A 24,722-nucleotide genomic window follows, 5' to 3' on the forward strand; every position below is an offset into this window, starting at 1 on the left:
TCCAGAAACAGTCAGGGAGGTCTACTGATGCTGGCAGCCACAGGGTCTGAATAGGGTGTCAAGGGCATGGGACTTGTTCCTCTGAGCTACCCCCTCCCACTGGAGAAGGTGAAAGACGGCGTGGCAAGGAGAAGTCAGCCCCTCGAGGGCAGTGCCCAGTAAGCACTTCCAGGATATAGGCTTGCTTGAGGGCATTTCAGAGGTGGAGGACAGAGGCTGTGGTAGCTGTAACAGCCAGGTAGCCCATGGAGCAGCTTCCTTTTTCCACTGAAAGAGAGGCTGGGGCTGCCACATCATCTCAGTGCTGTGGGGCTGGTCAGGGAAGAAGTGGGACCACTGGGCATTTACTTTTGTCCATAACCTTTACAAGCACCTGCCCTGAGCCTGGTTCTGGGTTGGGTACTGGGAAAACACAGAGCTGTCCAAAGCCTGGACTCTCTTCTCAAGGAGCACCTGTAAAATGGTAAGTACTGACCTAGAAATAAGTAAAAGCACAGAAGAAGGGCATGTCGGCAGCTAGGGTGCTCAGGGAGCTTCCTGAAAGTGGTATTGCCGAATGGGGTTCCGAAGGATAAGAGTTGGCCGGGAGTGGGGGGCGGGGGGAGACATGTGGAGAGAGCATTCCAGACAAAGGGAAACTAAAAGTAAGGGCACAGAAGATAGAACAGCTCTGTGAATAAATGTACAGGAGATGGGGAAGCAGCGGTTTGATCTGCAAACCATTTGGAATGCAAAAGCATCAAGTACAAGTTCGCAGGAGGAGGACTTGGGCCTGGGGAGGTAGACCTTGTACCATGCGTCTTATTTGCCCGACTGAAGAGTGGGGAGGGTGGGGTTTTAGCTTTAGAGCAACAAGAGCTATCAAAGCGTTCTGAGCAGTAGAACAGCATGGGCTGTAGACAGACCATTGGGACCACTGTGGATCTGGGTGATCGGAGAAGAGGAGGGGAGGGCCCCACACAGTCAAGAGATGAAGAAGAAAGTGGCGGTGGCTGTGGTGGAGAGGATAGCACTGGGACACTGGTTGGGGGGCGGGGGCAAGGGGGCGGGGGCAGGAAAGTATACTGAGGCAAGAGGAAGTGTCTTCCCTGTTGTGGGGGTGACTGGGCTGTCTGTGAAGGGGCAACCAGGAGACAGGAGTGAAATGGAGAAGGGGCTCTTCACCTCTCTCGGAAGATCCTGGATTCACCAGGGCAGAACCCACGTGAAGACCAGTGCTGACGCTGCTCACCAGTCCCTGCTACCCAACTGGCTTCGGACCTCTGACCGGTGCCCCTGGGCTGTACGGTGTAGATGGCAGAGGTCGAGGTCCCGCTCCCTGTGGCCTCCCTCCTGTGTTTCCTTCTCCCCTGCCATCTGCATCTCTGGGCTGGTTTCTGGGCTCAGAGCGTTCACGTGTATCTGGGTGGGCCTCTGTCTCCTGGACAGAGCGGGACGGAAGAGCGAGGCCTGAAGCATTACTGGTTCACGTCCTGGCCCGACCAGAAGACCCCAGACCGCGCGCCCCCACTCCTGCACCTGGTGCGGGAGGTGGAGGAGGCGGCCCAGCAGGAGGGGCCCCGCTGCGCCCCCATCGTGGTGCACTGCAGGTGGGTCCTCCCAGACACCCACTGGGGCGGGGCGGGGCGGGGCTCCCGGGCGGCCCCGCCCCTCACCCCGGTGCCCTGGGCCCTCAGCGCAGGGATTGGGAGGACCGGCTGCTTCATCGCCACCAGCATCTGCTGCCAGCAGCTGCGGCACGAGGGCGTGGTGGACATCCTGAAGACCACGTGCCAGCTCCGTCAGGACAGGTCAGCTGAGGGTGGGGCTCGTGGGGACCCGGGGCGGGGGAGCAGGGGGCAGCAGAGAGAGACTGACCTGTGCATCGGGAGAAAGTTAGGGGGACACACCCCACGGGGACCGACCTGTGGATAGATGGGCGGAGAAGCCGGATTCAGGCAGTTGGTGGCTGGGATGCAGAGGGGAGAGGAACAGAGTGGTCAGAGGGGCAGAGGCTGGGTGGAGGGTCATGTCACCTCTGTCCCCGCTGTCTATGCCAGAGCTGGGAGGGCCAGGAACGGCAGGTGGAAGTGGCAGGCTGGCCAGGGCTGACCTCTGTAAGCTGCACAGAGGCCCTGATGTGCCTCCCGGGGGACCGGCGCTCTGTGGGTCTGGGGGCGGCTCCGCAGCCGTTCTTCCGTGACCCGGTCCCGCCATCTGCCGGGCAGGGGCGGGATGATCCAGACGTGCGAGCAGTACCAGTTCGTGCACCACGTCATGAGCCTCTACGAGAAGCAGCTGTCCCGCCAGCCCCCGGAGTGACCACACGCCTCCCCGAGGTCCTCTGGTACCTCCCAGCCTGAGTCGGGGCCCTCCTCGCAGCCACACCCAGGACCCTGCCTCAGGTCCCGGCCTGCTCCCCGTCCCTCCCGCTTCCTCCTCTTCAGTTTGCTCCCCCTCCCCCGCTGCCTCGGCCGGACCCCTGCCCCCCCCCCCAACATAGCTCTTCCTACTGTACATACTGGGGAGTGGGGAGGGTGGGGGAGGGGTGTGCCAGGCCAGGCCTGGGGCCCCAGGGCCTGACCCAAACCGCGTGACCTGGGGCCTCAGTTTTTAACGATGGTTCCACTGCTACTTGATCCAAAACGTTTCCCTGCTGCAACTCCACGTGTCCTTCCGCAGTGTGTTCTGTCTATCCATCGTCTCTGCTGTCTGTACCGAACACTGTGTCTCCTCAGCCCGGGAGAGGGGTCGTGAGCTCCAGCCCCCCCAGTGGCCCTGGCACAGGTGCCTGCCTCAGGCCCCCAGCCCCGCTTCTCCCAGCAGACAGGTTGCACTTTGCCCCTAGTTCCTGGAACCAGGATGGGAAGGAAGGAAGGGCCTGAAGACCCCGGAAGTCAGGCACAGTTAAGTCCTGAGGGGTTGGCAGAAAGATCGCAGCTGCGGAGAGGTCTCTGGATGGGGTTGGGGGAGGAGGATCGCATCCAGGGGGATCCCCAGGTATCAGACGCCCTCAGCAGGCAGTGACTAGCCTGTGGGGCAATGGTGAGAAAGGGGACACATAGGGGAGAATGAACCCAGGGGACCTGGGCCATGCTGGGAGACGGGGAGCTCCGAGGGTAGGGTGGGAACTCGGCCCCAGATCCGTGTGAAGCATTTTTCTGTGTCGCTGTGGGAAACCCCTCCCAGAAGTCTCGCCGCGTGTAGCTCTGCGTGTGTCCCGTGTTCATGCGTGTGTTGAGAGCCCATCAGCAGGGCGTGCATGACTCTTTGGCAACATGTGTTATCTTGGAGCCACGTGTTTTTATTGGTGACTTTAAATATTTATTCCACGGCAGACAGAGACATTTGGTGTCTTTTTATAATTTGCTCATGGTCATTGAATAGAGCAATAAATGGAGCATTTTGAGCAAAACCAGCCTCCTGGGTCTGTGTGATTGCCCCTCCCCTCCACTCCCTGCCTCCTGGGTCTGTGATTGACCCTCCCCTCCACTCCCTGCCTCCCTGTACCCCCATCTTCCTGCCCCTCCTACTACTACAGATCTGCATGGGTGCACACACCACCCCCCCCCACCCCCCCCACACACACCCCCCCCAGCCACCCAGGCCCTTGAGATCCCTAGTGCCCCCTTGTGGAGGTTGGGAGGTGGCCTGAATCCAGATTTGAAATTCCTAAGTCCACTCACTGAGCACAATTCTCACACACCAGTGCCCTCCCACCCAGCCAGGAGCTAGGGGCCCTGTGGAGCCACAAGGACAGATGTTGGAGGCTTTCTTGGAAGGAAAAGTGGCTGGCAGGCCACCAGCTTTGACAGAGGGGCCAGAGATGCCAAGGCCAGAGCAGGGGGACCTTCAGACTACACAGGCCCCTCCCTGTTGGCCAGCCCACTTATTTGCCCTGCAGGTCCCAACAGCAGCTGCAGGCCGGCAATTTGCCTTGTAAGGCCTGGGCTGAGAGTAGTCCCGCCCAAAAAACCTGGAGAATCTGCGCCTAGACCAAGATCTTATGCCTTCCAGACACTCCCCCTCTATTCTTACCCCAGCCCCCAGGGATGCAGCAAATGTAGCTCTGTCCTGTCCTTGCTGACAGGTGTGGGTCACCCCAGGGCAAGAGGGAGTCCAGGGCAGGACTGTTGGCCAGCCAGCAGGTCCTTACAAGGTCGCAGAGCCTTGAGTGGGCTGGTCATGGGTCTGGGCTGTAAATTTACTGCAGACAATGAGGAAAGAACAGGGGAGTGGCTTAGACGGAGGTCCCAGAGAAGGGGGCCTGCTCTCCAACTACCCTCCAATAAGAGGATGGGCCCTCCTACCCCTCCGCCCAGATCAGGGGGTTGAGCAGCAAGAGTGGGATGGGGAGGAAGAGCTGACATTTCCCCTTCTCTCCCAGGGGTGGCCCCGTGAGGCCACTCAGGTTGTGCAGTCACCAAGGGCAGAGCACGGCATGAACGGTGCTCCCTGGACTCTTCCCTAGTCACTCACTCTTGGTCTCTGGAAAACACAGACCTGTTGCTTTGGGCACACTATTGGGCACACACACTTCCGTGAGCCCCTCAGCTCAGAGAGGTCCCGCCCAGCAGCGTGAGAGCACAAACCTCTGCACAGGAACAGAAAAAGTACCCCGAGACCACCATGCTCGGCCACCTGCCTGCCCAGACCCCTGCACCTCCTCCAGCCCTGGCCCCAGCTACCCCCCAAAGCAGTGTGCCAGCTGGCTGGGGCAGCTGCGGAGCCTGAGTAAGGGATCGCCTCCAGGGGGCCAGACATTTAAGGAACCAGTGACTCCTGCTGGCCACATTGCTGGGACAAAAGAAGAAGGAGACTGGTCAGTCTACAGCCCAGGCACCAGCTGGGTCTCCAAAGCCGGAGGGTGGACATAGCCTTCAGGGTTAGAAGGGACTGGTGATGCGAAGGTAAGGCTTCCCTCTTCCCTGAGAAAAGGGGCTCTGCTTTCTGAGCCCAGAGGGGGACAGCAGGAGCTGGAGCTGGGGAGACATCTCCAAACCTGGAGGGCCCAGGTAGAGAGATGTCATCAGATGAAGGGGCGAAGTTTAGCCCCAAACCTTCTGGCCTGGAAGAAGGCTTTGAGGTCCTCGAGAAGGGCACTGGACTGGGAGTCAAGGGGCCAGAATTCTAGTCCAAGTGACCTTGGACAGGTTATTTCTCAGATGTCAGTTTCTCATATACAAAAAATTGGGGTTTAAAAACTGCCACTCTGTGGCGAAGGAAATGGCAACCCATTCCAGTATTCTTGTGGAGAATCCCATGGACAGAGGAGCCTGATGGGCTGTAGTCCATGGGGTCACAAAGAGTTGGACATTTCTGAGCGACTGACAATATCTTGTACCTAAAGATTCCCACATGCCACGACAAAAATTAAAGATACCATGTGCTGCAACTGAGACCCAGCACAGCCAAATAAATAAAATAAATATTAAAACTGCCACTCTGTGAAGTAAGCCAGAAAGATAAAGAACATTACAGCATACTAACACATGTATATGGAATCTAGAAAGATGGTAACGATAACCCTATATGCAAAACAGAGAAAGAGACACAGAAATACAGAACAGACTTTTGAACTCTGTGGGAGAAGGTGAGGGTGGGATGTTTCAAAAGAACAACATGTATACTATCTATGGTGAAACAGATCACCAGCCCAGGTGGGATGCATGAGACAAGTGCTCGGGCCTGGTGCACTGGGAAGACCCAGAGGAATAAGGGTTTGGAGAGGGAGGTGGGGGGGTGGGGGTTGGGATGGGGAATACGTGTAAATCTATGGCTGATTCATATCAATGGTTGAGCAAAACCCACTGAATGTTGTGAAGTATTAGCCTCCAACTATAAAAAATTAAAAAAAAAAAAGAAACCAATGTTGACACCTTGATCTTAAACTTCCTACTTTTAGAACTCTGTCCAAATAAATTTTCTGTTCTTTAAGCTAAAAAAAAAAAAAAAAAAGAAAGAAAAAAAATAAATAAATAAGATAAAACTGCCACTCTGGTTAAATAAAAGATGGTATGTACATCTATTCGATGGGATTCTGTGTAGGTGTTAACAAGACTGGGAAAACTTCATAAACAGGGATGGAAAGACCTCCAAGATGTACAAAGTAAAAAGAGGGCTGAATGGCTTGTATAATAGGCTACCTTATGTGTAAAAAAAGGGGGAATGAAGACAAAAACATATTCAAATTTGCATGAAAGAGCTCCAGAAGGAGCATAAAGACCACAAGTGGTTACCTGTTGTGGAGGGCTGGGAGATGGAGGGCCTTGGGAGAAGGAGGGAGCCTCTTTACATAGATGTTTCTATTGTTTTGTTTTTTAACCATGTGATTGAATTACCAATTCAAAAATTACAAGAAATAAAGACTCAACCTCTGTCTTTATCATATTGGAAAGGAAAGCAGAGCTGTAGGAATGTGCTGTCATTTGTCTCAGCATTCCCCCAATGCCAGGGCTCCCCAGGGCCCAGCGAGAAGATCCAGTTTCCTTTCAAGGCCAGCTCCAGTATGGCTTAGTCAGGAAGTTCCTTCTCAGGTCTGACTTCATTCCCTCCTGATGAAGCCTCCAGCACTGCCCCACCCTGCCAGTTCCGTGTAGCTATCAAAAGGTATCCTTAGCTCCCTCTGGGCCTTGCTGGGTTCACTGGGTAAGTCTAAACCCTATCTCCCCCCTCTCCAAGGATCTGGAATGGTTTGGGGTTACTCAGTGAGAGACAGGCCCATTGGTCCTTGTAGCCAACCAGGGAGATACCAAGGGAAGAGAAGAGAGGCCGGAGGGAAGAGGCTTGCCACCCAGCCTATCCTCACCCTCCCTCTAAACAGCCATCTCTCTCTCTGTTCACCTGTTCTGTCCCTTCCCTTACCCCCCTGCGCACGCGCACACACAGACACACAGACACACACACACACACACACACACACAACATCTCTGAGCCTTCCTCCCACTCCCTTCCTTGTCCTTCACGGCCTCATCCCCTCTCTGGTCCTCCCAGGTGAGTGCCCACGCCTTGTCACCATGACGACCATTCACCACAAGCAGATGCTTCAGGAGCATGTGTCCATGGAGTTCTCCAGCTCTACCACCCACGTGCAGACCTTCTCCTAGACAACCAAGATCGTGGGAGGCAAATAGAGTGGGATGGCTGGTAAGGGGGTGGAATTAGGTAGAGGCAGCCTTTCTTCCTCCCATCTTTGTGACCAATGGGCCCCTCAGAAGCCCAAGATACCACCAACAACCCTCCCAACCTGTGCTTCTAATCTGTGATTTGATAAAGCTAAGCCAGCCGGATGCTTTCCACAAATGCTGTCTCCAGGAAAACAGCTTAGGAAAAATCAATCACATGGATATGTTTTAGTGATTGAACTCTTAATTGCTGGAGATCAAAGCCATAGGCAAATGCACAAATTTCTGATGGTAGAATTTAAGGCATGGAAGAAGTTAGCGCCTTATCAACTTAAGAATAATGCTGGCCTTGCTCCACTTAAGAAAGAGAAGCCTTGGTGCTGCCAGTGGAGAGAGGATGAACACATAAACAAATGATTTGAACTTACAAGTATTCAGACTTGGGGACCAGACGTAAGGGAGGGTAGATCCAAGGGAAAACTGAGAAATGTTCTCAGAACAGAACAGATTGTTTAAGCCATGTCTCCAGAGGAAGGTGATTCAAAGATGGCCAGGGACCAGGATATCGAATACCTGTCCTCCCAGTCATCCCTCCTTCAGTCAGCCTCTGTGCACAGAGGTCAAGGCCAGATAAGCAGTAACTCCCCCGGGCCAAGTGAGACATAGTAAGTGGAACAGCCAGGACTCAAGACCAGAAGCTGCAAACTCAAGTGACTATAATTTGTGATTCTCAGCCTTGATGGCACACCAGAACCACCTTAGGGTATGGGTGGGAGGAGAGGGGAGTTAAAAAAAAAAAGTGACATGTGAGTCTCACCTCAGACAGTTAAATCTGGTAGTGTTTTTAAGATCTCCAGGGACCCTGATTTGCAGCCAGACTTGCAAACCACTGGCGGATAGCGTCCAGCAGGGAACATAAATGCAAAAGACAGTCGGAGGTGAACTGCCCAGAATGTAGCCCATTGAAAGGGAAAGTCACTCTTCACCTCCCACTGCCTGTTGCCATGTGGGAATATGCATCCAGTGTTAAGGATCCAGAAATTAGAATTTTTATGTGAAATCTCTCAATTTTTAGATGTAGGGCTCCTTTTTGTTTAAACATTAAAGGAAAGTGAAGTTGCTCAGTCATGTCCAACTCTTGCGACCCTGTGGACTGTAGCCCACCAGGCTCCTCCATCCATGGGATTCTCCAGGCCAAGAATACTGGAGTGGGTTGCCATTTCCTTCTCTAGGGGATCTTCCCGACCCACAGATCGAACCCGGGTCTCCCACGTTGCAGGCAGATGCTTTATCCTCTGAGCCACCAGGGAAGCCTGTTTAAACATTGGAAAGGTCAAATAAAAACCATCAGTAAACCAGCTGCAGCCTGTAGACCTCTGGTCACTATTTAATGTTACTGGGGGACCAGAACTTCCAGGAGAGAAACCCAAAGAGACCCATAAAACATAAAAAAGAAATCTCCTTCTAAAAAAAACAGGGGAGCGGGGGGGCGGGCAGAGGGGGAAGTAGAACGCAAGACCTTGACCCAGTAAAGATTGTAAAGATTGACCATTGAGGTATGGATGAGGCTTTGGCTCCCCTAGGGGTCTGCATTTGCCATAACACAATGACCCACCGACGCTCTAAGGTCCTCGTTTCTTGGCCAAAGCGTTTCCAGTTCTCACTGATCTAAAATGCTCCACCGTCCCCTCAAGAAAAGGTCCCAGGCTAAGCTCTGCCTGGAGCCCATTCTGACCTCTCTCGCCTGTTGGCACAGAGGAAGTGATGAGGAGGAAGTTCTCCAGCTCCACAGAGTTCTTCAGCTTCAAACATCTCTGCTGGTGAAAACGTCCCGGAGTTGGTGGAGAAGCCTCAGCCGGTTGCCTCACCCGAGGGTGCGTCCCTCCCCGAGTTTCCCCAAGGCCCCGGGAGCTTCCCTTTCTGTCCCAGTGCCCCAGCCCCTCACTGCTGCTGCCACCCCTGCCACTGTCCCCCCCAACACACAATCACTGGAGGAGACAGGCCAAGGGTCTCTCCCCAGCCCAGAGCTGAGAGCAGGTAGAGGTGCAGCTTCCAGGCTAAGAGGCAAAAATAGGTGCCCACTGCAGGGGATGAAGCCATGTTCTGAGTCCAGGCACAGGGGAACCCCAAACCCAACGTCTCCTGGGAGAGAGAGAATGGCATGCCCATCAAGGGGTCTGCCAAGATCTTCTTATGACAGCGTGAACAAGGAGCAGTGTTGAAGGTGTCAGGGCCAGTGACCCCTAAGGCCGGAGGCCGAGACCCTAGGAGGGGCCCCAGGTCCTCTCACAGCCAAGAGATCCACAACGGAGACCCAAGAGCTGGGAGATGAGAAAAGGGGCTCTCAATGCCCTAGAGGAGAGGCAGAATAAGAGAGGCCGAGTCAGGAGCTAGGGCATCCTTGCCAGAGTGAGCAAGGGGCCAAAATTAGGGGCAGGGCAAGGCAGAGCCTTGCCAGAACAAGGCTCTGGCAATGCCAGAACAAGGAGGGGGCAGGACCAGATGGAAAAGAGAGAGGATCCAGCCGGTGAATGAGCCCCAAAGGAACGTGAGACCAAAGCTATGCGTGTGGCTAGAAGGGAATGAGACCATGGTGGGTGGAACCAGGCTGAGGTGAGGTGGGATCTGCACGAAGGGAAGGGCTAGTCATAGAGTGCAGGTGAGGGTGAGGATTCCTGGGTTCTTCCGGGGAACATTCCAGAAGAGCAATGCCAAGGGCCGATCATCCTAAGGTTTAAGCATCTTCTGCAGCCTCTGGGTCCAGACCCTTTGAGAAAAGGGCGGAATGGATCCCTGAGGGACCTAGGCCTATAATTCTGTTCCTGGATCTGCCCTGACTTCCCACTGTGAAAGGGAGAGAGCTCCCCTTCTCCCCACCCATGCCAATTGCTTCCTTCCTCTCCCAAAGACCCATCATTGGACCTTAGAACCACCCACAGCACGCACAAGCTGCCCCAGAGCCTCCTCCTGGCCAGCCACTCCTTACGCAAGCTCATTCAGTCAGCAACCCCTTTCAGGAAACCCACTGGTATCTAAACACCTTTCTACAGGTGCCAAGACAGCCTTGTTCACCCCTATTTCCTCAGGGCTCAACCCAATACCTGACACAGAGGAGTAAGTCTGTGTTAAATAAAGGAGCACTCAGCCCAGTGCCAGAAACTGCAGATAAAGTTGCAACTCAGAGGAAGTCCTTGCCTTCCTGGAGCTCACAGCCAAGGGGGAGAATCCAATGTGGAATCAGGCTTCTCATAGACACACTCACACTGACTGCTCCCTGGCACCTCCCAGTCATAGAGACACCTCAGTCCTCCACACATACATCTAGCACTCAGCTCTTCCCCCTCCCCGCAAAACACCCTGTCCCCCTGTGGTTCCTTCCCCCACCCCCTACTAATGGCCTGACTCTGATCCAGCTATAGTCACTGACCTCGGACGACTCTGACAACTACAAGTACATTGCAAGCAATGACCATGCAGACGCCATCTACACCATATCCTTCCTGGTGACTGAGGGTGAGCCGGTCCAATCCTCCTGGCCTTTCCTCTTGGGGACCAAACTTCCCCTGTCTGACCCTGTCTCTTTCTCTGTCCTCAGATCAAGAAAAATTGGATTTCAAAAAGATGTTGAAGAAGAGGTGAGACTGGGAGGCTCCTCTTTCCAGGGTGTGGTCCCCCCACCCTCCAGACTGGAGCTTCTGGAAGGCTTTTCAACAGGGCCCTGAGTTAATGGCCCAGGCTCTAAGAACCCATGGAGTAGGGAGGGGCATCTCAAGGTTGGGAGAGCCTCCCTCTGTCTTCAGAGAAAGGCACTAAAGCCAGGCTTGGCACCCACTTCCTTCCTTCCAGTGGACCCCCTGCTTCCAAGAAGAGGCAGAAGAAGGTGACAGATGAGAAAGAGACGCTGAAGATTTTTTTCCAAGGTGCCCAAGAAGGACTTTGAGGTCTGCATGGAGTATGGTTTCACTGACTTCTGGGGGCTGCTGAAGAAGCTCAAAGGAATGAAGAAAGTGGAGGTGGAGGTCAGTGGCCATCAGGAGGAACGGGGGCTGCAGGCCGGGGGCTGGGCCTTACCAAAAGTGCTAGTGCCTTTGGGACTCCTGGTGGCAAGGTCTCCCCACCCTGCCCATGCCTAGTCAAGGGCATTCTCTACTGCCAGGGCAGTGAGGAACTCAGGTCGCCTTCCTTCCACCTCTTTTCTCTTGACTGCTCCCTAATATATTTGCATCGACTTTGGAATCTGACAGACCTAGGTTCCAAGTCCAGTTCTACTGCCTTATTAACTGAGTGAACTTGGGGGTCTCTCCAAATCTGTTTCTTCATCTGCAAAATGAAAATTACTTTTGCCCTTTTCATTTGTTTTCATTTGTTCTCACTCATTCATTCAATCAACTTGTCACTGTGAAACATCTGCACCAGAATTAGAGGACCTATATACAATGGGACCTCTGTACTCAGTAACTGTTCCACGAATGGTGTTCCTTTTTCTTCCCTTATCATGTCTATCTCCCCCTCGATCTTCAAGTTGTTCCATGTGGAGGGAGGGGAATGCAGCTATCTAATTAATCAGCCTAGTCATTTGTCCCTGGAAGCTCAGAGGGCTTCTCCAGGACTGGGGACACAGACTGGGCACATTCTAGATGCCTCTGAACCTGCCTTTTTGATATCACACTCCCTCAGGCTATCTGAATTCTGAAACCCCTGGAAGACATAACAGCCAAGGTGGACACCACGGTGGTCTCTGACTGCATCATGGAGCTGAAGGACCCCAATGTCAAAATGCTGTGGGTCAAGGTGGGGAGAGCACCCAGGGAGGGATATGATTGGAATGTCATTTTTTTCTCTTCACCCCTTTCCTTCCAAGACCCTCTCATTACCCATAAGCCCTGTCCTCTTTTCCATCCCATCAAAAGGATGCCATCTGACATGGCTGAAATGGGCTGGGAGCTGGGCTTTATTCTTAGGTGTTCCTCCTGTTTGCGTTTGATTTGAGACAATTACTCTCCTTTCTCTGTGCCTCAGCCTACCCATCTGAAAAGGCTGAATTAGATAGTCCTGAAGATTACTGATGATCTGGACCTCTAAGAGAAAGCATCTAGTGTGAACTCATGCATATTAAGAGTTCAGGCTTTGGGGAAGGCGGGAACCCTGGATCCCATCAAGCCAGATAATGAGGCTAGAAAGATGTTAAGGGCCTCTGACTGTGTTTGAGAATCTTAGAAAGGTAGATATGGCTCCTTTCAGCTCAGCCTGGCCTTATGGAATGGAATAGAAATCTCCTCTTAAATCCATTCATCAGTTTTTCTACCTAGTCCATGAGGCAGGATAATGAGCCGCTGAGGATCCGGTACTTCCTGGGGAAGTATGATGTGAAGCAGATGGGCACCGTGTACATGCTGCCCATTACCAACGTGAACATGAGTGATGCAGGCTCCTACAGCTTGGCCGTGGGCAACAGGCAGATGAATGCAGAGCTCACGGTGCCGGGTATGAGTGTGGGCACCAGAGGCCACAAGGAGGACATGGTCAGGGTCAGGGCAAAGCAATAACCCAGTATGGGGTCCATGGAGACACGGGAAGAAGGACTGTGGGGCCCTGCACAGATTGCCTGGGGTTGGGGGTTAACAGAGGAGAGAAGCATGGGGATATGGAGAGGACTATGAGATAAAATGCCATGGGGCAATGTAGCACAGGAGTACAGCCTCTGGAGGTGAACTACTGGAGTCCAAATCCCACCTTCTGTCACTTACGAGCTGTGTATTTGGGGCAAGTGATTCAACTTCTCTTTGCCTCAGTTTTTCCATCTGTAGAATGGGAAATAGTAGTAGAATCTTCCTGTGTGAATAGTAGAATCTTCCTGCCTTAATAGTGCCTGGCATGTACCTAAAGTCACATAGATACATATTCTTTCTAAAAGTACTGTTAATGTTATTGGGAAGGAGACCATGTGAATGTCATGGAAGGGGACTCCAAGATTCACAAGCAGAAAAAAAGGAAGTATGTTTTCCCCAGCTGTGGGCTACAAGAGGCTAATGATACCTGAGTCTTTATGCCCCCCCTTCACCACCCTACCCCTCAGGAAGGACCAGGGATGCAGCCCAAGGACTGCTCTTCCTATTGTTTGCTGCAGATGAGCCTCTGGGAAAGATGAAGCCGGTGAAGGTGACAGAGTGCCAGACAGCTGTGTTTGAGATCTGCCTCTCTAAGAAAGTGCCCGACTTTGTGTGGAAGTTCAATGGAAAGGAGCTGAAGAGGGATGAAAAGTATGAAATCACAGTGTCTTAGGATGGTCTGACCCACACACTTGAGATTCAGGATGCCAGACTCAGTGATGGTGGCAAGTTCTCTGCCAAGGCAGGAGATCTGCTTCAGAAGACCCAGCCCACTACTGACCATGAGGGTTTGGGCCAGAGCTTGAGTGGTGGACTTAATGCCACAGCAGCCTCCAAGTGGGCATCCATCCCTCCATCCATCCATCCATCCATCCATCTATCTATCCATCCATCCATGTATCTATCCATCTCCTCCTTGCAAGGTCCTTTGATGGATACTAGAAAAATAGAGAGTTCTCCTCTCTGCTAACTCCTAGTCTGGTGGAAGATGTAGGTATGGAAATGAATTAGAAAAAAAGTTCTTAAGCAAGGAATTAAGACACACTAAGATCTTACTATCAGCCAGGAGATCATGAGCCAAGAAATTAGCTTTTATGGCTTTAGTGTCATACATTACAGCACATATCATATATTACATCTTGACTACATACATTCTTATAGCTAGTTTGGAGAGTTACACATAACAGTAGGTCACACATGTGAACCACTCTTGACGCATGTGACATGGAATAATCATTGCTGTGATGGAGGGAGACACAGAGGCTGTGGGGAACCCAGAGGAGAGGTACCACCTTGCAAGGTCAGAAAGGATGTGATAAGATGATGGCAAAGCTTTACCAAGAAAAACAAAAAGGCATTCGATTTTCAGAGAACGGGCAAGAGAAGAGAACATTCTCAGCAGAAGGAACAGCAGTGTAAAGGTCCAGACACCAGAGAGACAATGCAGTTATGGTGAAGAGCCAAGGGGGCATTAGAGATATTGACTGTGGTGCTGTGAGGAGGTAAAAGCTGTTGCCCTGTTTTGCATATGAGCAAACAAACAGATTTAGGAAGTGAATACACTGCATAGAGTCAGCTAGCAAATGAGAAGCAGATCTGGGAATCTCCCTGTCGGGTACTTCTGTGAGTCGGGTACACGCTTCATGTCACAGGGCCCTGTAGTTTCTGGGGTCAAAAAGAGGACCACAGCAGCATCTAGCTGCAGGAAAGGGTTGTAGGAGGTCGGGAGCAGAAGCAACCATTTGTTTGTCTGTCCATAGGCATCCCTATAAAATTTGCGAGCACCCTCAAGAATGTGTATGTGAAAGAGAGGAGCCGTGCCTGCCTTGAGTGTGAGCTGACATCCAAGGATGTGACCTTGTACTGGAAGAAGGATGGGCAGCTGCTGGCGTGAAGCTCCAAGTACAGCATGAACCATGAGGGCAAGCGAGCAGAGCTGTTCATTGAGGGTGCACAGCTCACTGACGGTGGCAAGTACACTGTGGTAGCCATGCAGGATGGGGACCTCACTGAATACTACTGCACTGCTATGGTCACCATGGAAGGCATACACCCACCCTGTCAGTCCCCATTGAGTGACCCTCCGCTTTCCTACCATGGGGTGAACACCAGTCCCCATGACATCAACCCTCCTCCAGGTCTTGATTTATTTCTACCTCCCCACTCTAACCACCCCCATATCCCAAATTTTGACTGTTTCTACCTCCTAGACCCTGATCATCCTTCATCTTTTGAACTCTATCTGAAATCCCTTGACTTTGTCCATCTTTTACTTCGAGACTCTGACCACCCCCAGCAAATCTGATCATCCTACACCCCTCGACCCTGACCAGGCCCTACTCACTATCCCTGGCCATTTCTCACTGACCCTGGCCACCCTCTACTCCTAATAAACCCTGGGCATCCCACTGACCAGCATAACCACAGCTAAACATCCCAGCTCTGCATCCCAGATGCAGACCATCTGCATCCCACCATCTAGTCTTCTTCACCTGAGCAGCCTGAGCTCCCACTGACCATATGCTCTGATGATCAGCCCCCCATTAGCCATCTCCCAGAATTCCTGGTTACCATTTCCCAATGCCACTGACTTTCCCCCAAACTCCACCTACCAGCCCTAATCCCCTCACTGACCCCTTACCCACATGCCCATTTTTTTTTTTCACATGCCCATTTTTAAACATCCTGCTCATCATAAATGACTTTGATAGACGCCACCAGCCCTTTTCCCGTAACGTAAGTCCCTTCCACCGCATACCATAACCCAGCCCCACCCGGTTCTCTCCAGAGTGACTGGCCACTGTCAAGAGCGCAATATCCGACGTGAACGCGGCCACCGGGAGCCCAGCTGAGCTGTTCCTAGTGCGATGAGAAGGTGGAGGGCTTGCGACTGGAGGATAGCAAAGAGGTCCAAGGCAGGAGCCAGGAATGGGAGTGAAGGACGAAGGGACCGACTAGGCACACATTCGCACCCAAGACTAGCCCTCGCCCCTGCAGATCCTGGCGTGCGGGTCCTGAAGCAGGGTGCGGTACACAAGTTCAACTTCCTCAGTATGGGGCCCGACCTCGAGGGCAAGTACACCTTCAGGGCCAAGGGTGCAAAGACGGAAGCCTCGGTGTTTATGGCAGGTAAGGTCGCTGCCGGCCGTAGAGGAAGCGAGACCATGCCTGGCCCGCCCACCTACCCCTAGCCCCTCCGTCACCCCATCACCCCGCCCCCATCCCCGTGGGCTCCTCCCCCACCCCTGCTGGGCTTGCCTTCCCTGCCGCCTGCCTTGCAGATCCGCCAAACGTCTATGGTCCGTCCTGGAGGCACTGGCCGCGCACCCGGTGACCGTGAGGGTGAGCCACACCGCAAACATCAAGGTGCCCTTCCGGGAAAAGCCGCTGCCCAGAGAGACGTGGTACAAGGAAGGCACGGAAATGACAAGAGGAACGCGCGTCAGTGGAGCGTGGCGACGACCAGGCGCTGCTCGCCATTTCAAAGTGCCTGCGACAAAGACGTAATATAGATCAATGGAACAAAATAGAAAGCCCAGAGTTAAATCCACGTACCTACGGACACCTTATCTTTGACAAAGGAGGCAAGATTATACAATGGAAAAAAGACAACCTCTTTAACAAGGGGTGCTGGGAAAACTGGTCAACCACTTGTAAAAGAATGAAACTAGAAAGAAAAAAAAGAATGAAACTAGAACACGTTCTAACACCATACACAAAAATAAACTCAAAATGGATTAAAGATCTAAATGTAAGACCAGAAACTATAAAACTCCTAGAGGAGAACATAGGCAAAACACTCTCCAACATAAATCACAGCAAGATCCTCTATGACCCACCTCCAAGAATATTGGAAATAAAAGCAAAAATAAACAAATGGGACCTAATGAAACTTAAAAGCTTTTGCACTAGAAAGGAAACTATAAGTAAGGTGAAAAGACAGCCCTCAGATTGGGAGAAAATAATAGCAAATGAAGCAACTGACAAAGGACTAATCTCAAAAATATACAAGCAACTCCTGGAAAAATAAATGACCCAATCAAAAAATGGGCCAAAGAACTATACAGACATTTCTCCGAAGAAGACATACAGATGGCTAACAAACACATGAAAAGATGTTCAACATCACTCATCATCAGAGAAATGCAAATCAAAACCTCAATGAGGTACCATTACACGCCAGTCAGGATGGCTGCTATCCAAAAGTCTACAAGCAACAAGTGCTGGAGAGGGTGTGGAGAAAAGGGAACCCTCTTACACTGTTGGTGGGAATGCAAACTAGTACAGCCACTATGGAGAACAGTGTGGAGATTCCTTAAAAAACTGGAAATAGAACTTCATATGACCCAGCAATACCACTTCTGGGCATAAACACCAAGGAAACCAGATCTGAAAGAGACACGTGCACCCCAATGTTCATCGCAGCACTGTTTATAATAGCCAAGACATGGAAGCAACCTAGATGCCCATCAACAGACAAATGGATAAGGAAGTTGTGGTACATATACACCATGGAATATTACTCAGCCATTAAAAAGAATTCATTTGAATCAGTTCTAAGGAGATGGATGAAACAGGAGCCTATTATACAGAGTGAAGTAAGCCAGAAAGATAAAGAACATTACAGCATACTAACACATATATATGGAATTTAGAAAGATGGTAATGATAACCCTCTATGCAAAACAGAAAAAGAGACACAGATGTACAGAACAGACTTCTGGACTCTGTGGGAGAAGGCGAGGGTGGGATGTTTCGAGAGAACAGCATCGAAACATGTATATTATCTATAGTGAACCAGACCACCAGCCCAGGTTGGATGTATGAGACAAGTGCTTGGATCTGGTGCACTGGGAAGACCCAGAGGGAGTGGGTAGAGAGGGAGGTGGGAGTGGGGCTCGGGATGGGGAATACATGTAAATCCATGGCTGATTCATGTCAATGTATGACAAAACCCACTACAATATCATAAAGTAATTAGCCTCCAACTAATAAAAATAAATGAAAAATAAAAATTAAAAAAAAAATAAAAGACACTTACTCCTTGGAAGGAAAGTTATGACCAACCTAGATAGCATATTAAAAAGCAGAGACGTTACTTTGCCAACAAAGGTCTGTCTGGTCAAGGCTACGGTTTTTCCAGTGGCCATGTATGGATGTGAGAGTTGGACTGTGAAGAAAGCTGAGCGCCAAAAAATTGATGCTTTTGAACTATGGTGTTGGAGAAGACTCTTGAGAGTCCCTTGGACTGCAAGGAAACCCAACCAGTCCATCCTAAAGGAGATCAGTCCTGGGTGTTCATTGGAAAGACTGATGCTGAAGCTGAAATTCCAGAACTTTGGCCACCTCATGTGAAGAGTTGACTCATTGGAAAAGACCCTGATGCTGGGAGGGATTGGGGGCAGGAGGAGAAGGGGGTGACAGAGGATAGATGGCTGGATGGCATCACCAACTCGATGGACATGAGTTTGAGTAAACTTCGGGAGTTAGTGATGGACAAGGAGGCCTGGCATGCTGCGATTCATGCAGTCGCGAAGAGTCGGACATGACTGAGAGACTGAACTGAACTGATTGAGGGTGCAAGGCTGAGTGCTGAACATGTCAACTGTGAGTGTTCAGAGTAGAAGTCGTGAAAGTTTTCAGGGGTACTGAGCGTGGGAATTGGGCTTGGGGTTGAGTGGGAAGAGTGTCGGGGTGGACGAGTTGTCTATGTCACCTGGGACACCCCAGGCCTGGTGCAAGACCTGCACATGTCTGATTCCTCCAACACCAGCATCTCCCTGGCCTGGCGAGAGCCTGCAGGGGGAGACCCACCCTCTGGCTACATCCTTGAGATGCGGGCTGAAGATACCATGGAGTGGTCCAAGGCCACAGAGATCCCCATCCAGGCACCTGCTACACAGCGGGCGGCCTCACCGAGGGGCAGAAGTACTTCTTCCGAATCCTGGGGTGAACGAGGCTGTGGTTGGGGAGGCAGTAAAGCTGGACGAGAGGGTCTGTGCCATGCCACCACCAGGCAAGAGATGCAGAGAGGGCTGGGGTCAAGGACCCAACATCCTAGCTCCACCCCTTCCTCTCTGGGACCTCATCCCGTAGGAGACAATTGGGCAATGCTGTGATCAAGAAAAAGTCATACATATTCGTGCCTGGATGGAGCTAGGGGTAATCCCAGGGGCTTCCCCACCAAAAACAAAACAGAATCAAAAAACCCAAAAAACAAAAATCTCACTCGTTGTGTGCCAGATAGTGTGTGTCAAAGGAGGTGGTAGGGTTATAGGGGGGAAAAAAAACACAGGATCTGCCCTAAAGAGTCTTACATGATAATAGAGGGAAACAGATGAGAAAAAAATAAATGCTTTGCAGCACTGCAGGGTTCCTAGCTGCCTGTCTGGCCTGAAGTGAGAGCATGAAGGGGAAGAGATTGGGAAAGGCTTCAGAAGGGACGCTTAAGCTTGAGTCTTCTGGATAGAGCGCTGCTTGCTCCATCTTTGTCTTTTCCATCTCAGCTGCTCCCAAGTTTGGACCTCAGTGCCAGGTTGAAGAGTCACGTGGTGGTTTGTGCTGGGACAGCCCTCTGCATCCACGCCTCCTTCTCTGTGAGTCATTCCTGACCCTGACCCCCAGATGCCCACCACTGAACCCAGATGGCTACCATGGCTGCCATAGCCTCTGCCTCTGCCCCTTGCCAGACCCCTGGCACCAGAGCCTGATAGGAGACTCCTGGACAATGGGAGGGGGCCTGCCCCCAAATACCACCCAGGGCTCCCCACCACCCAACGTGATCTGGCTGAAAGATGGCATCCCTACCAAGGGCCAGGAAATTATCACCAAGAGCAAAAACCGCCCCCAGTTCCTCATCAACAGCAGCAAGTGTTCTGACTCAGGGGTGTACCGCATTGAGCTCCAGAATGTGTCTAGAGAGGTGTATCATGACTTCCACGTGCGTGTGGCAGGTATGACAAGGAGCAGAGGCCTGGGTAGACATCCCTACCTCCACTCCCCTCTGCTGCTGGAGTCTTACCACTGTAACGGCATTCCTTAAGGTAGTCAGGCTCCTTTGGCACCAAAGAGCAAGACTCTCAGCTTTTGCCTTAATGGGCAGAGTTGTTTCCACTTTATCGCAGTCTTGAAACCCCAGAGGCATTGAACTAGGACTAAGCCCTTATTTCAGTTTCTGCAATCCTATCTGGAGAGCTTCAGGGCATATGCAGAGTGGGGTCAGTGAGAATAGGTAAGAGGCTAGAGAGACAGACAGAAATGAGTCCATTAAAAATTGGGGTAACTGGACTGTATGTTATTGGAACTACTGTCAAAGCGTGTGATTTGGTCACCTAGAAAGCCCTTTTGGGAAAACTTCACAATCCCACAGTGTCACTGCCATATAGCTTCATTAGAATTCCTGAACCATAGCTGAAATGAGCTTCCTATTAATTTTTAGTTTCCCCCTCCCCGATACCATTTAGAACTTTAATAAGAAAGATGGTGGGTAAAACCTAAGAAAGTGCCTTTTCATCATCTTAAATCGCAGGAAACTGCAGGTTTTGAGGTTTAACACATTGTGTATTCCTAAATTTACATTAATCACTATGCTAAAGAGTATGTGAAACATTCCTTTACATTGATGCATTTTGTACCTCCCTCTGTTAAAAGCATAACAGCCCCTCCAAAATGGGGTGACCTCTTAAAGAGAATTGGAAGCTTTATAATAAAGCCCTAAACCCCCAAGGGATGAAGGGGTGAACTTTTATTAAATGGGCACTTTACCCAAACATTATTATGATAGCTAATTTTAGTCTTTTTTGCAAGTGAGGAAATGGGTCTCCGAAAGTAACCTGCCTAAGTTCACAGGGCTAGTAAATGACAGAGCTGGAGCTACGCTCATAAATAGTTCTGACTCCAAGACTCTGGCTGCCTGAAACTTAGAAGGTGAAGGTGCCCCATCCCATCCTCCTTAGGAGTTGGCAGGTGGCGGGCATGGGGGCACAATATTTCGGTGGGGGTGTGGAGCACGATATTCGGGTACGGTATTTCCCCAGGGAGGCTGATGGATTTTTCGGACCCTTCCAGATTTTCGGCGGCCACCCACAAACCTACAGCTGTTTGAGGAGGTCATCAACACGGTGACTCTGACCTGGAACCACAGCTCCGACCTGCAGGAGGGCGGCGAGGCCCACTACGCCATAGTGGAGCGGGATGCCAGCACAGCCACCTGGTTCACGACGGTCGACAGCGTCTTCAGCAACAAGTACACGGTGAAAGACTCGCTCCCCGCAGGAAGTACTTTTTCCGAGTGCTGGCCCAGAACGAAGCGGTGACTCCAATGATACCTGCCTGGCTCGTCAACAACAAGGATAAGAGTGAGTCTGGGGACCTAGGGGTTCAGATCTGTGATCCCTGATGGCGGGGATGAAATAAGGGTTGCCAGGGGTACCCGATGCTGAGAAGCACTGAGGTGAAAGAGCTAACGTTGGGGACCCTGGGGAGAAAAGCTGAGGTCTGGAAGCCTAGGAGAGGAGATTCCTTCGGTGGACTCTGAGGGGTGGGACTAACGTGGAGGCGGGGAGATTCCTCTGGGGGCGGGGATGCCGGTAGAGGGCGGGAAGGAGGGGAGAGGATGTCGGTGCGGGACGGGGATGTGGAGCTGAGAAGCTGTTCCAGCCGAGGGGCTAACTGAAGTCCTGACTGAGGATTCAGGGAGGGTCCAAGAAGCGGAGATGACATCCGGAAACCCGGGAGGGAGGGGATTAACGGTTGGGATAGCTGCGGGAAACTTGAAATATGAATCTCAATTGGAGACTGAAGAGACGGTGTAGGCTGGGGCGCTTGGAGAAAGCTTGGACCGGTGGGGGTGGGGGGATCAGACATATGTACACCCATGGCTGATTCACGTCAGTGTATGGCAAAACCCACCACAATATTGTAAAGTAATCAGCCTCCATTAAAGTAAATTAATTAATTGGGGGGAGGGGGAGCCAACCAACAGCCCGGTCCGGAAGCTGGTGGCCGGAAAGAAGTCTAAGATGCCCAGGTCTGGAAAAGCGCAAAAGCCCGCGAATCTGGTTTAGGTCTTGAAACCAGCAGTGGCATGGGGGTGGGCGAGTGACGAAGGGAGAACTTCAGGAACCCCTATGAAGTCGGGGCCCTAGAGCTGACGGTGCGTGGGAATCTAACCCAGGTCATCGGAGTTTCTGAGCTGGGTCTCCGGGGCGTCTTCCGAGCTCTAGGCGGGAGTGCGGTGGGTGGGGACCTCGGGGTGCGCTCACCGCTCGCCACGTCCCCCACCCCCACCAGAGCCCCGCACAGTCGAGGATCTGAGCGCCAAGCTGAAGCCGTACCAGCAGAAGGACTGGCGCCACGTGCCGCGCTTCCTGACCCCGCTCAAGCCGCACACGGTGCTGCGTGGCCAGGACTGCACCGTGACCCGCGCCTTCCTGGGGAACCCGCAGCCCACCGTCACCCTCTGCAAGGGCCAGAGTACAGCGTGCTGGTGGAGAACAGCTGGGCAAGGACGGCGGCAGCTCCAAGCCCACCGTCCATGGTGAGGGCGCCGAGCCCGGCTCCGGCAGGCCTGGAGGTGGTGGGCGCCCGGGCTGAGTCCTACCTGGGGTGGAAGCGCAAAATGGCAGTCTTGTGGGAAGTTGCTCGATTATTTTCCTATAGCTGACACAGTCTTTTATTTAATCTGCTATGGGGTGGTGTAAATATTCTCTAACTGACCATAGTTCAAACCACTCTGCCATCTCTCCGTATCATTTGTTATGTATCTGGCCCCTGCAGACTTGGGAGTTGGCAATCCCTAAAGAGTCTGTAGTTTGCAACCCTTCAGTTCAGTTCAGTTCAGTGGCTCAATGTAGTTTGCAGCCCTTCAGTTCAGTTCAGTTCAGTGGCTCAGTTGTGTCTGATTCTTTGCAAACCCATGGATTGCAACACACCAGACTTCCCTGTACATCACCAACTCCCGGAGCTTGCGCAAACTCATTGTCCCTCTGGTCGGTGATGCCATCCAACCATTTCATATTCTGCCGTTCCCTTCTCCTCCTGCCTTCAATCTCTCCCAGCATCAGGGTAGTTTGCAACCCTTGGTGGGCCTAAACATGCATTTGAAAAAAACAGTAGTGATCAAGTCTAAACCAGACTTGACAAGCACAATCTCCCTGGCAGGGTTCTAAAAGGAATCTTTTATATTGACAGAATTTTCAATATATTTTGATGTGCAACCAAGACAAAACTATACTGGTCCAGGATAAGGATAGACAGGAGGCGCTGAAGGGAATAAAGGCTTCCCCCCAGGTGGCGCTAGTGGTAAAGAACCTGCCTGCCACTGCAGGAGAGGAGGATTCGATCCCTGGCTGGGGAAGATCCCCTGGAGGAGGGCATGGCAACCCACTCCAGTATGCTTGCTTGGAGAATCCCATGGACAGAGAAGCCTGGTGGGCTACAGTCCATGGGGTCGCAGTCAGACATGACTGAAGCACACGAGGGAGAAATGATAGGAGGGAGGCCCTCCCTCTGCACACAGGTGTGCCTGTTCTGCTCATGTGTGCACAGGTAGGGGAAATGTTTTATTTCTTCCTACACATTCTACTGTTTTCACAGCTAGACAGCTAGTTGCATGAACTCTCTAAATGCAAAGATGACCTACCTTGCTCTTCCCCCTTTGCTTTAAGCCTCCTAGCTTTGTCATGATCCTTTAGATAAAAATCACCCCCCACCACCTACCTCTCCAGCCTCCTCCTCTGCCACTCTCTGAAGTCTCCATGGCATGTATTGGTGTCCAGTCTCCATGGTTACAGACTGTAACCATCCTGTTACAGATGTCTTTCTCTGGGGAAAGGACCATGTCCTGTTGCTCTGTCTCTCAAGTGCTCAGCTAAGTGCCTGGCATTGAGATGATGCCTCCACAGTGGCTGCTGAACTGTGTAACAGAACTAGGCCAGGAAAGGCACCATGGGAGACATCCAGCTCTCATTCCACAGCTAGAGAGATCCCTGACAACTTAATTCTGGTTGTAAGCACATGGGCACAAGGCCCTGGCTCTAACACTAATCAGCCATGTGACCTTGGCAAGCCACTCTAAGCTTGTTTCTCATCTACTTCTTAGGGCTGTTATGAGGATTAAATGAGAGTGCATAGAAGTGCCTGGCACAATACGTGGCATACATTAAATGAATAACTGGCAGCTCTTGGCCCCACACACTCGGCTGACCTTGGCAGACTGCAGCTGGGAAGGACTGAGGATCCTAGGCAGGGTCCAGCCCCTGGTTTCTGCATAGTGACTCAAAATCCAGGAGTTTGGAGGTTCCCTTGTCCCTAGGGTCATTCACACTGACAAATACTTTCTTTGCTCTTTCAAAGATGACAAGTCAATTCTAGCATCTGTCACTGAGAGTCTGCAGAAGAAATTAAAGCACCTTAAGTGAGCTCCAGCCCAGCCCAGGCATCAGGAGGATGTTGTGATGTGGGGCTTCTTGGCCTGTCTTCTGTGTGGTCCCGGTGAGGGAGGCCCTGTATGCTCTGTGGTGTTTGTCAACATAAACATTCACTGAAGGGATGGGACAATACACTGAGTGTGCCTTTGCGTATATTCCTGACATGGTGTGCACCAGGGACCAAGGAAATGGGACTTGGGAGTGAGATGGGCATACTCAGAAGACCCACCCCTGAGAGCCTGCTCTAAACCCACCCACATGGGGAGTGACCAGTCCCCTTTTGGCTGGGCCTTGCCCTGCCTTCCCCTCCTCCACAACTGCACTGTACCTTGCCCTCCCCTCAGGGCTTAGCAGGGAAGTTTTCAACTTCCTCCCCAGCCTGCTAAGCCGACTAGTAGGTATGTCTTCAGTTCTGGGATTTAAATGGATCAAGACCTTGCCTCTTTAGTGTCCAGGGTTCCTACTATCTGGGCATCCCAGGTGGCTGAGTGGTGAAGAATTCACTTGCCAATGCAGGAGATACAGGTTCGATCCCTGGGTCAAGGAGATCCACTGGAGAAGGAAATGGCAACCCACTCCAG

At 51.9% G+C, this 24,722-nt stretch overlaps 2 protein-coding genes across 3 annotated transcripts in view; both read left to right on the forward strand.

Moving 5' to 3' along the window:
• PTPN5 (protein tyrosine phosphatase non-receptor type 5) overlaps positions 1-3,395 on the forward strand; it is a 57,077-nt gene extending 53,682 nt beyond the window's left edge. For both annotated transcript variants that reach the window (XM_043452000.1, XM_043452001.1), the window contains 3 exons: positions 1,429-1,589; positions 1,677-1,790; positions 2,208-3,395. In XM_043452000.1, the coding sequence (XP_043307935.1) occupies positions 1,429-1,589; positions 1,677-1,790; positions 2,208-2,301 (369 nt within the window). In that variant the 3' untranslated portion in view covers positions 2,302-3,395. The remainder of the gene's footprint in view (positions 1-1,428; positions 1,590-1,676; positions 1,791-2,207) is intronic.
• Positions 3,396-5,786: 2,391 nt separating this feature from the next.
• On the forward strand, positions 5,787-24,132 carry IGSF22 (immunoglobulin superfamily member 22). The gene is given in 28 exon segments (XM_043452812.1): positions 5,787-7,104; positions 8,860-8,905; positions 8,907-8,977; positions 9,191-9,327; positions 10,517-10,616; positions 10,699-10,738; positions 10,950-11,013; positions 11,015-11,122; positions 11,781-11,894; positions 12,425-12,587; positions 13,231-13,500; positions 14,473-14,757; positions 15,501-15,576; positions 15,578-15,627; positions 15,710-15,841; positions 15,994-16,008; positions 16,011-16,140; positions 16,142-16,215; positions 18,443-18,595; positions 18,598-18,654; positions 18,657-18,728; positions 19,219-19,232; positions 19,234-19,308; positions 19,473-19,665; positions 20,780-20,968; positions 20,971-21,069; positions 22,016-22,250; positions 24,027-24,132. Coding segments are annotated over 28 exon segments (3,504 nt in total). The 5' UTR covers positions 5,787-6,668.
• Positions 24,133-24,722: the final 590 nt, after the last annotated feature.

This window comes from Cervus canadensis, chromosome 29, assembly GCF_019320065.1.
Source record: "Cervus canadensis isolate Bull #8, Minnesota chromosome 29, ASM1932006v1, whole genome shotgun sequence".
NCBI classification, from domain to species: domain Eukaryota; kingdom Metazoa; phylum Chordata; class Mammalia; order Artiodactyla; family Cervidae; genus Cervus; species Cervus canadensis.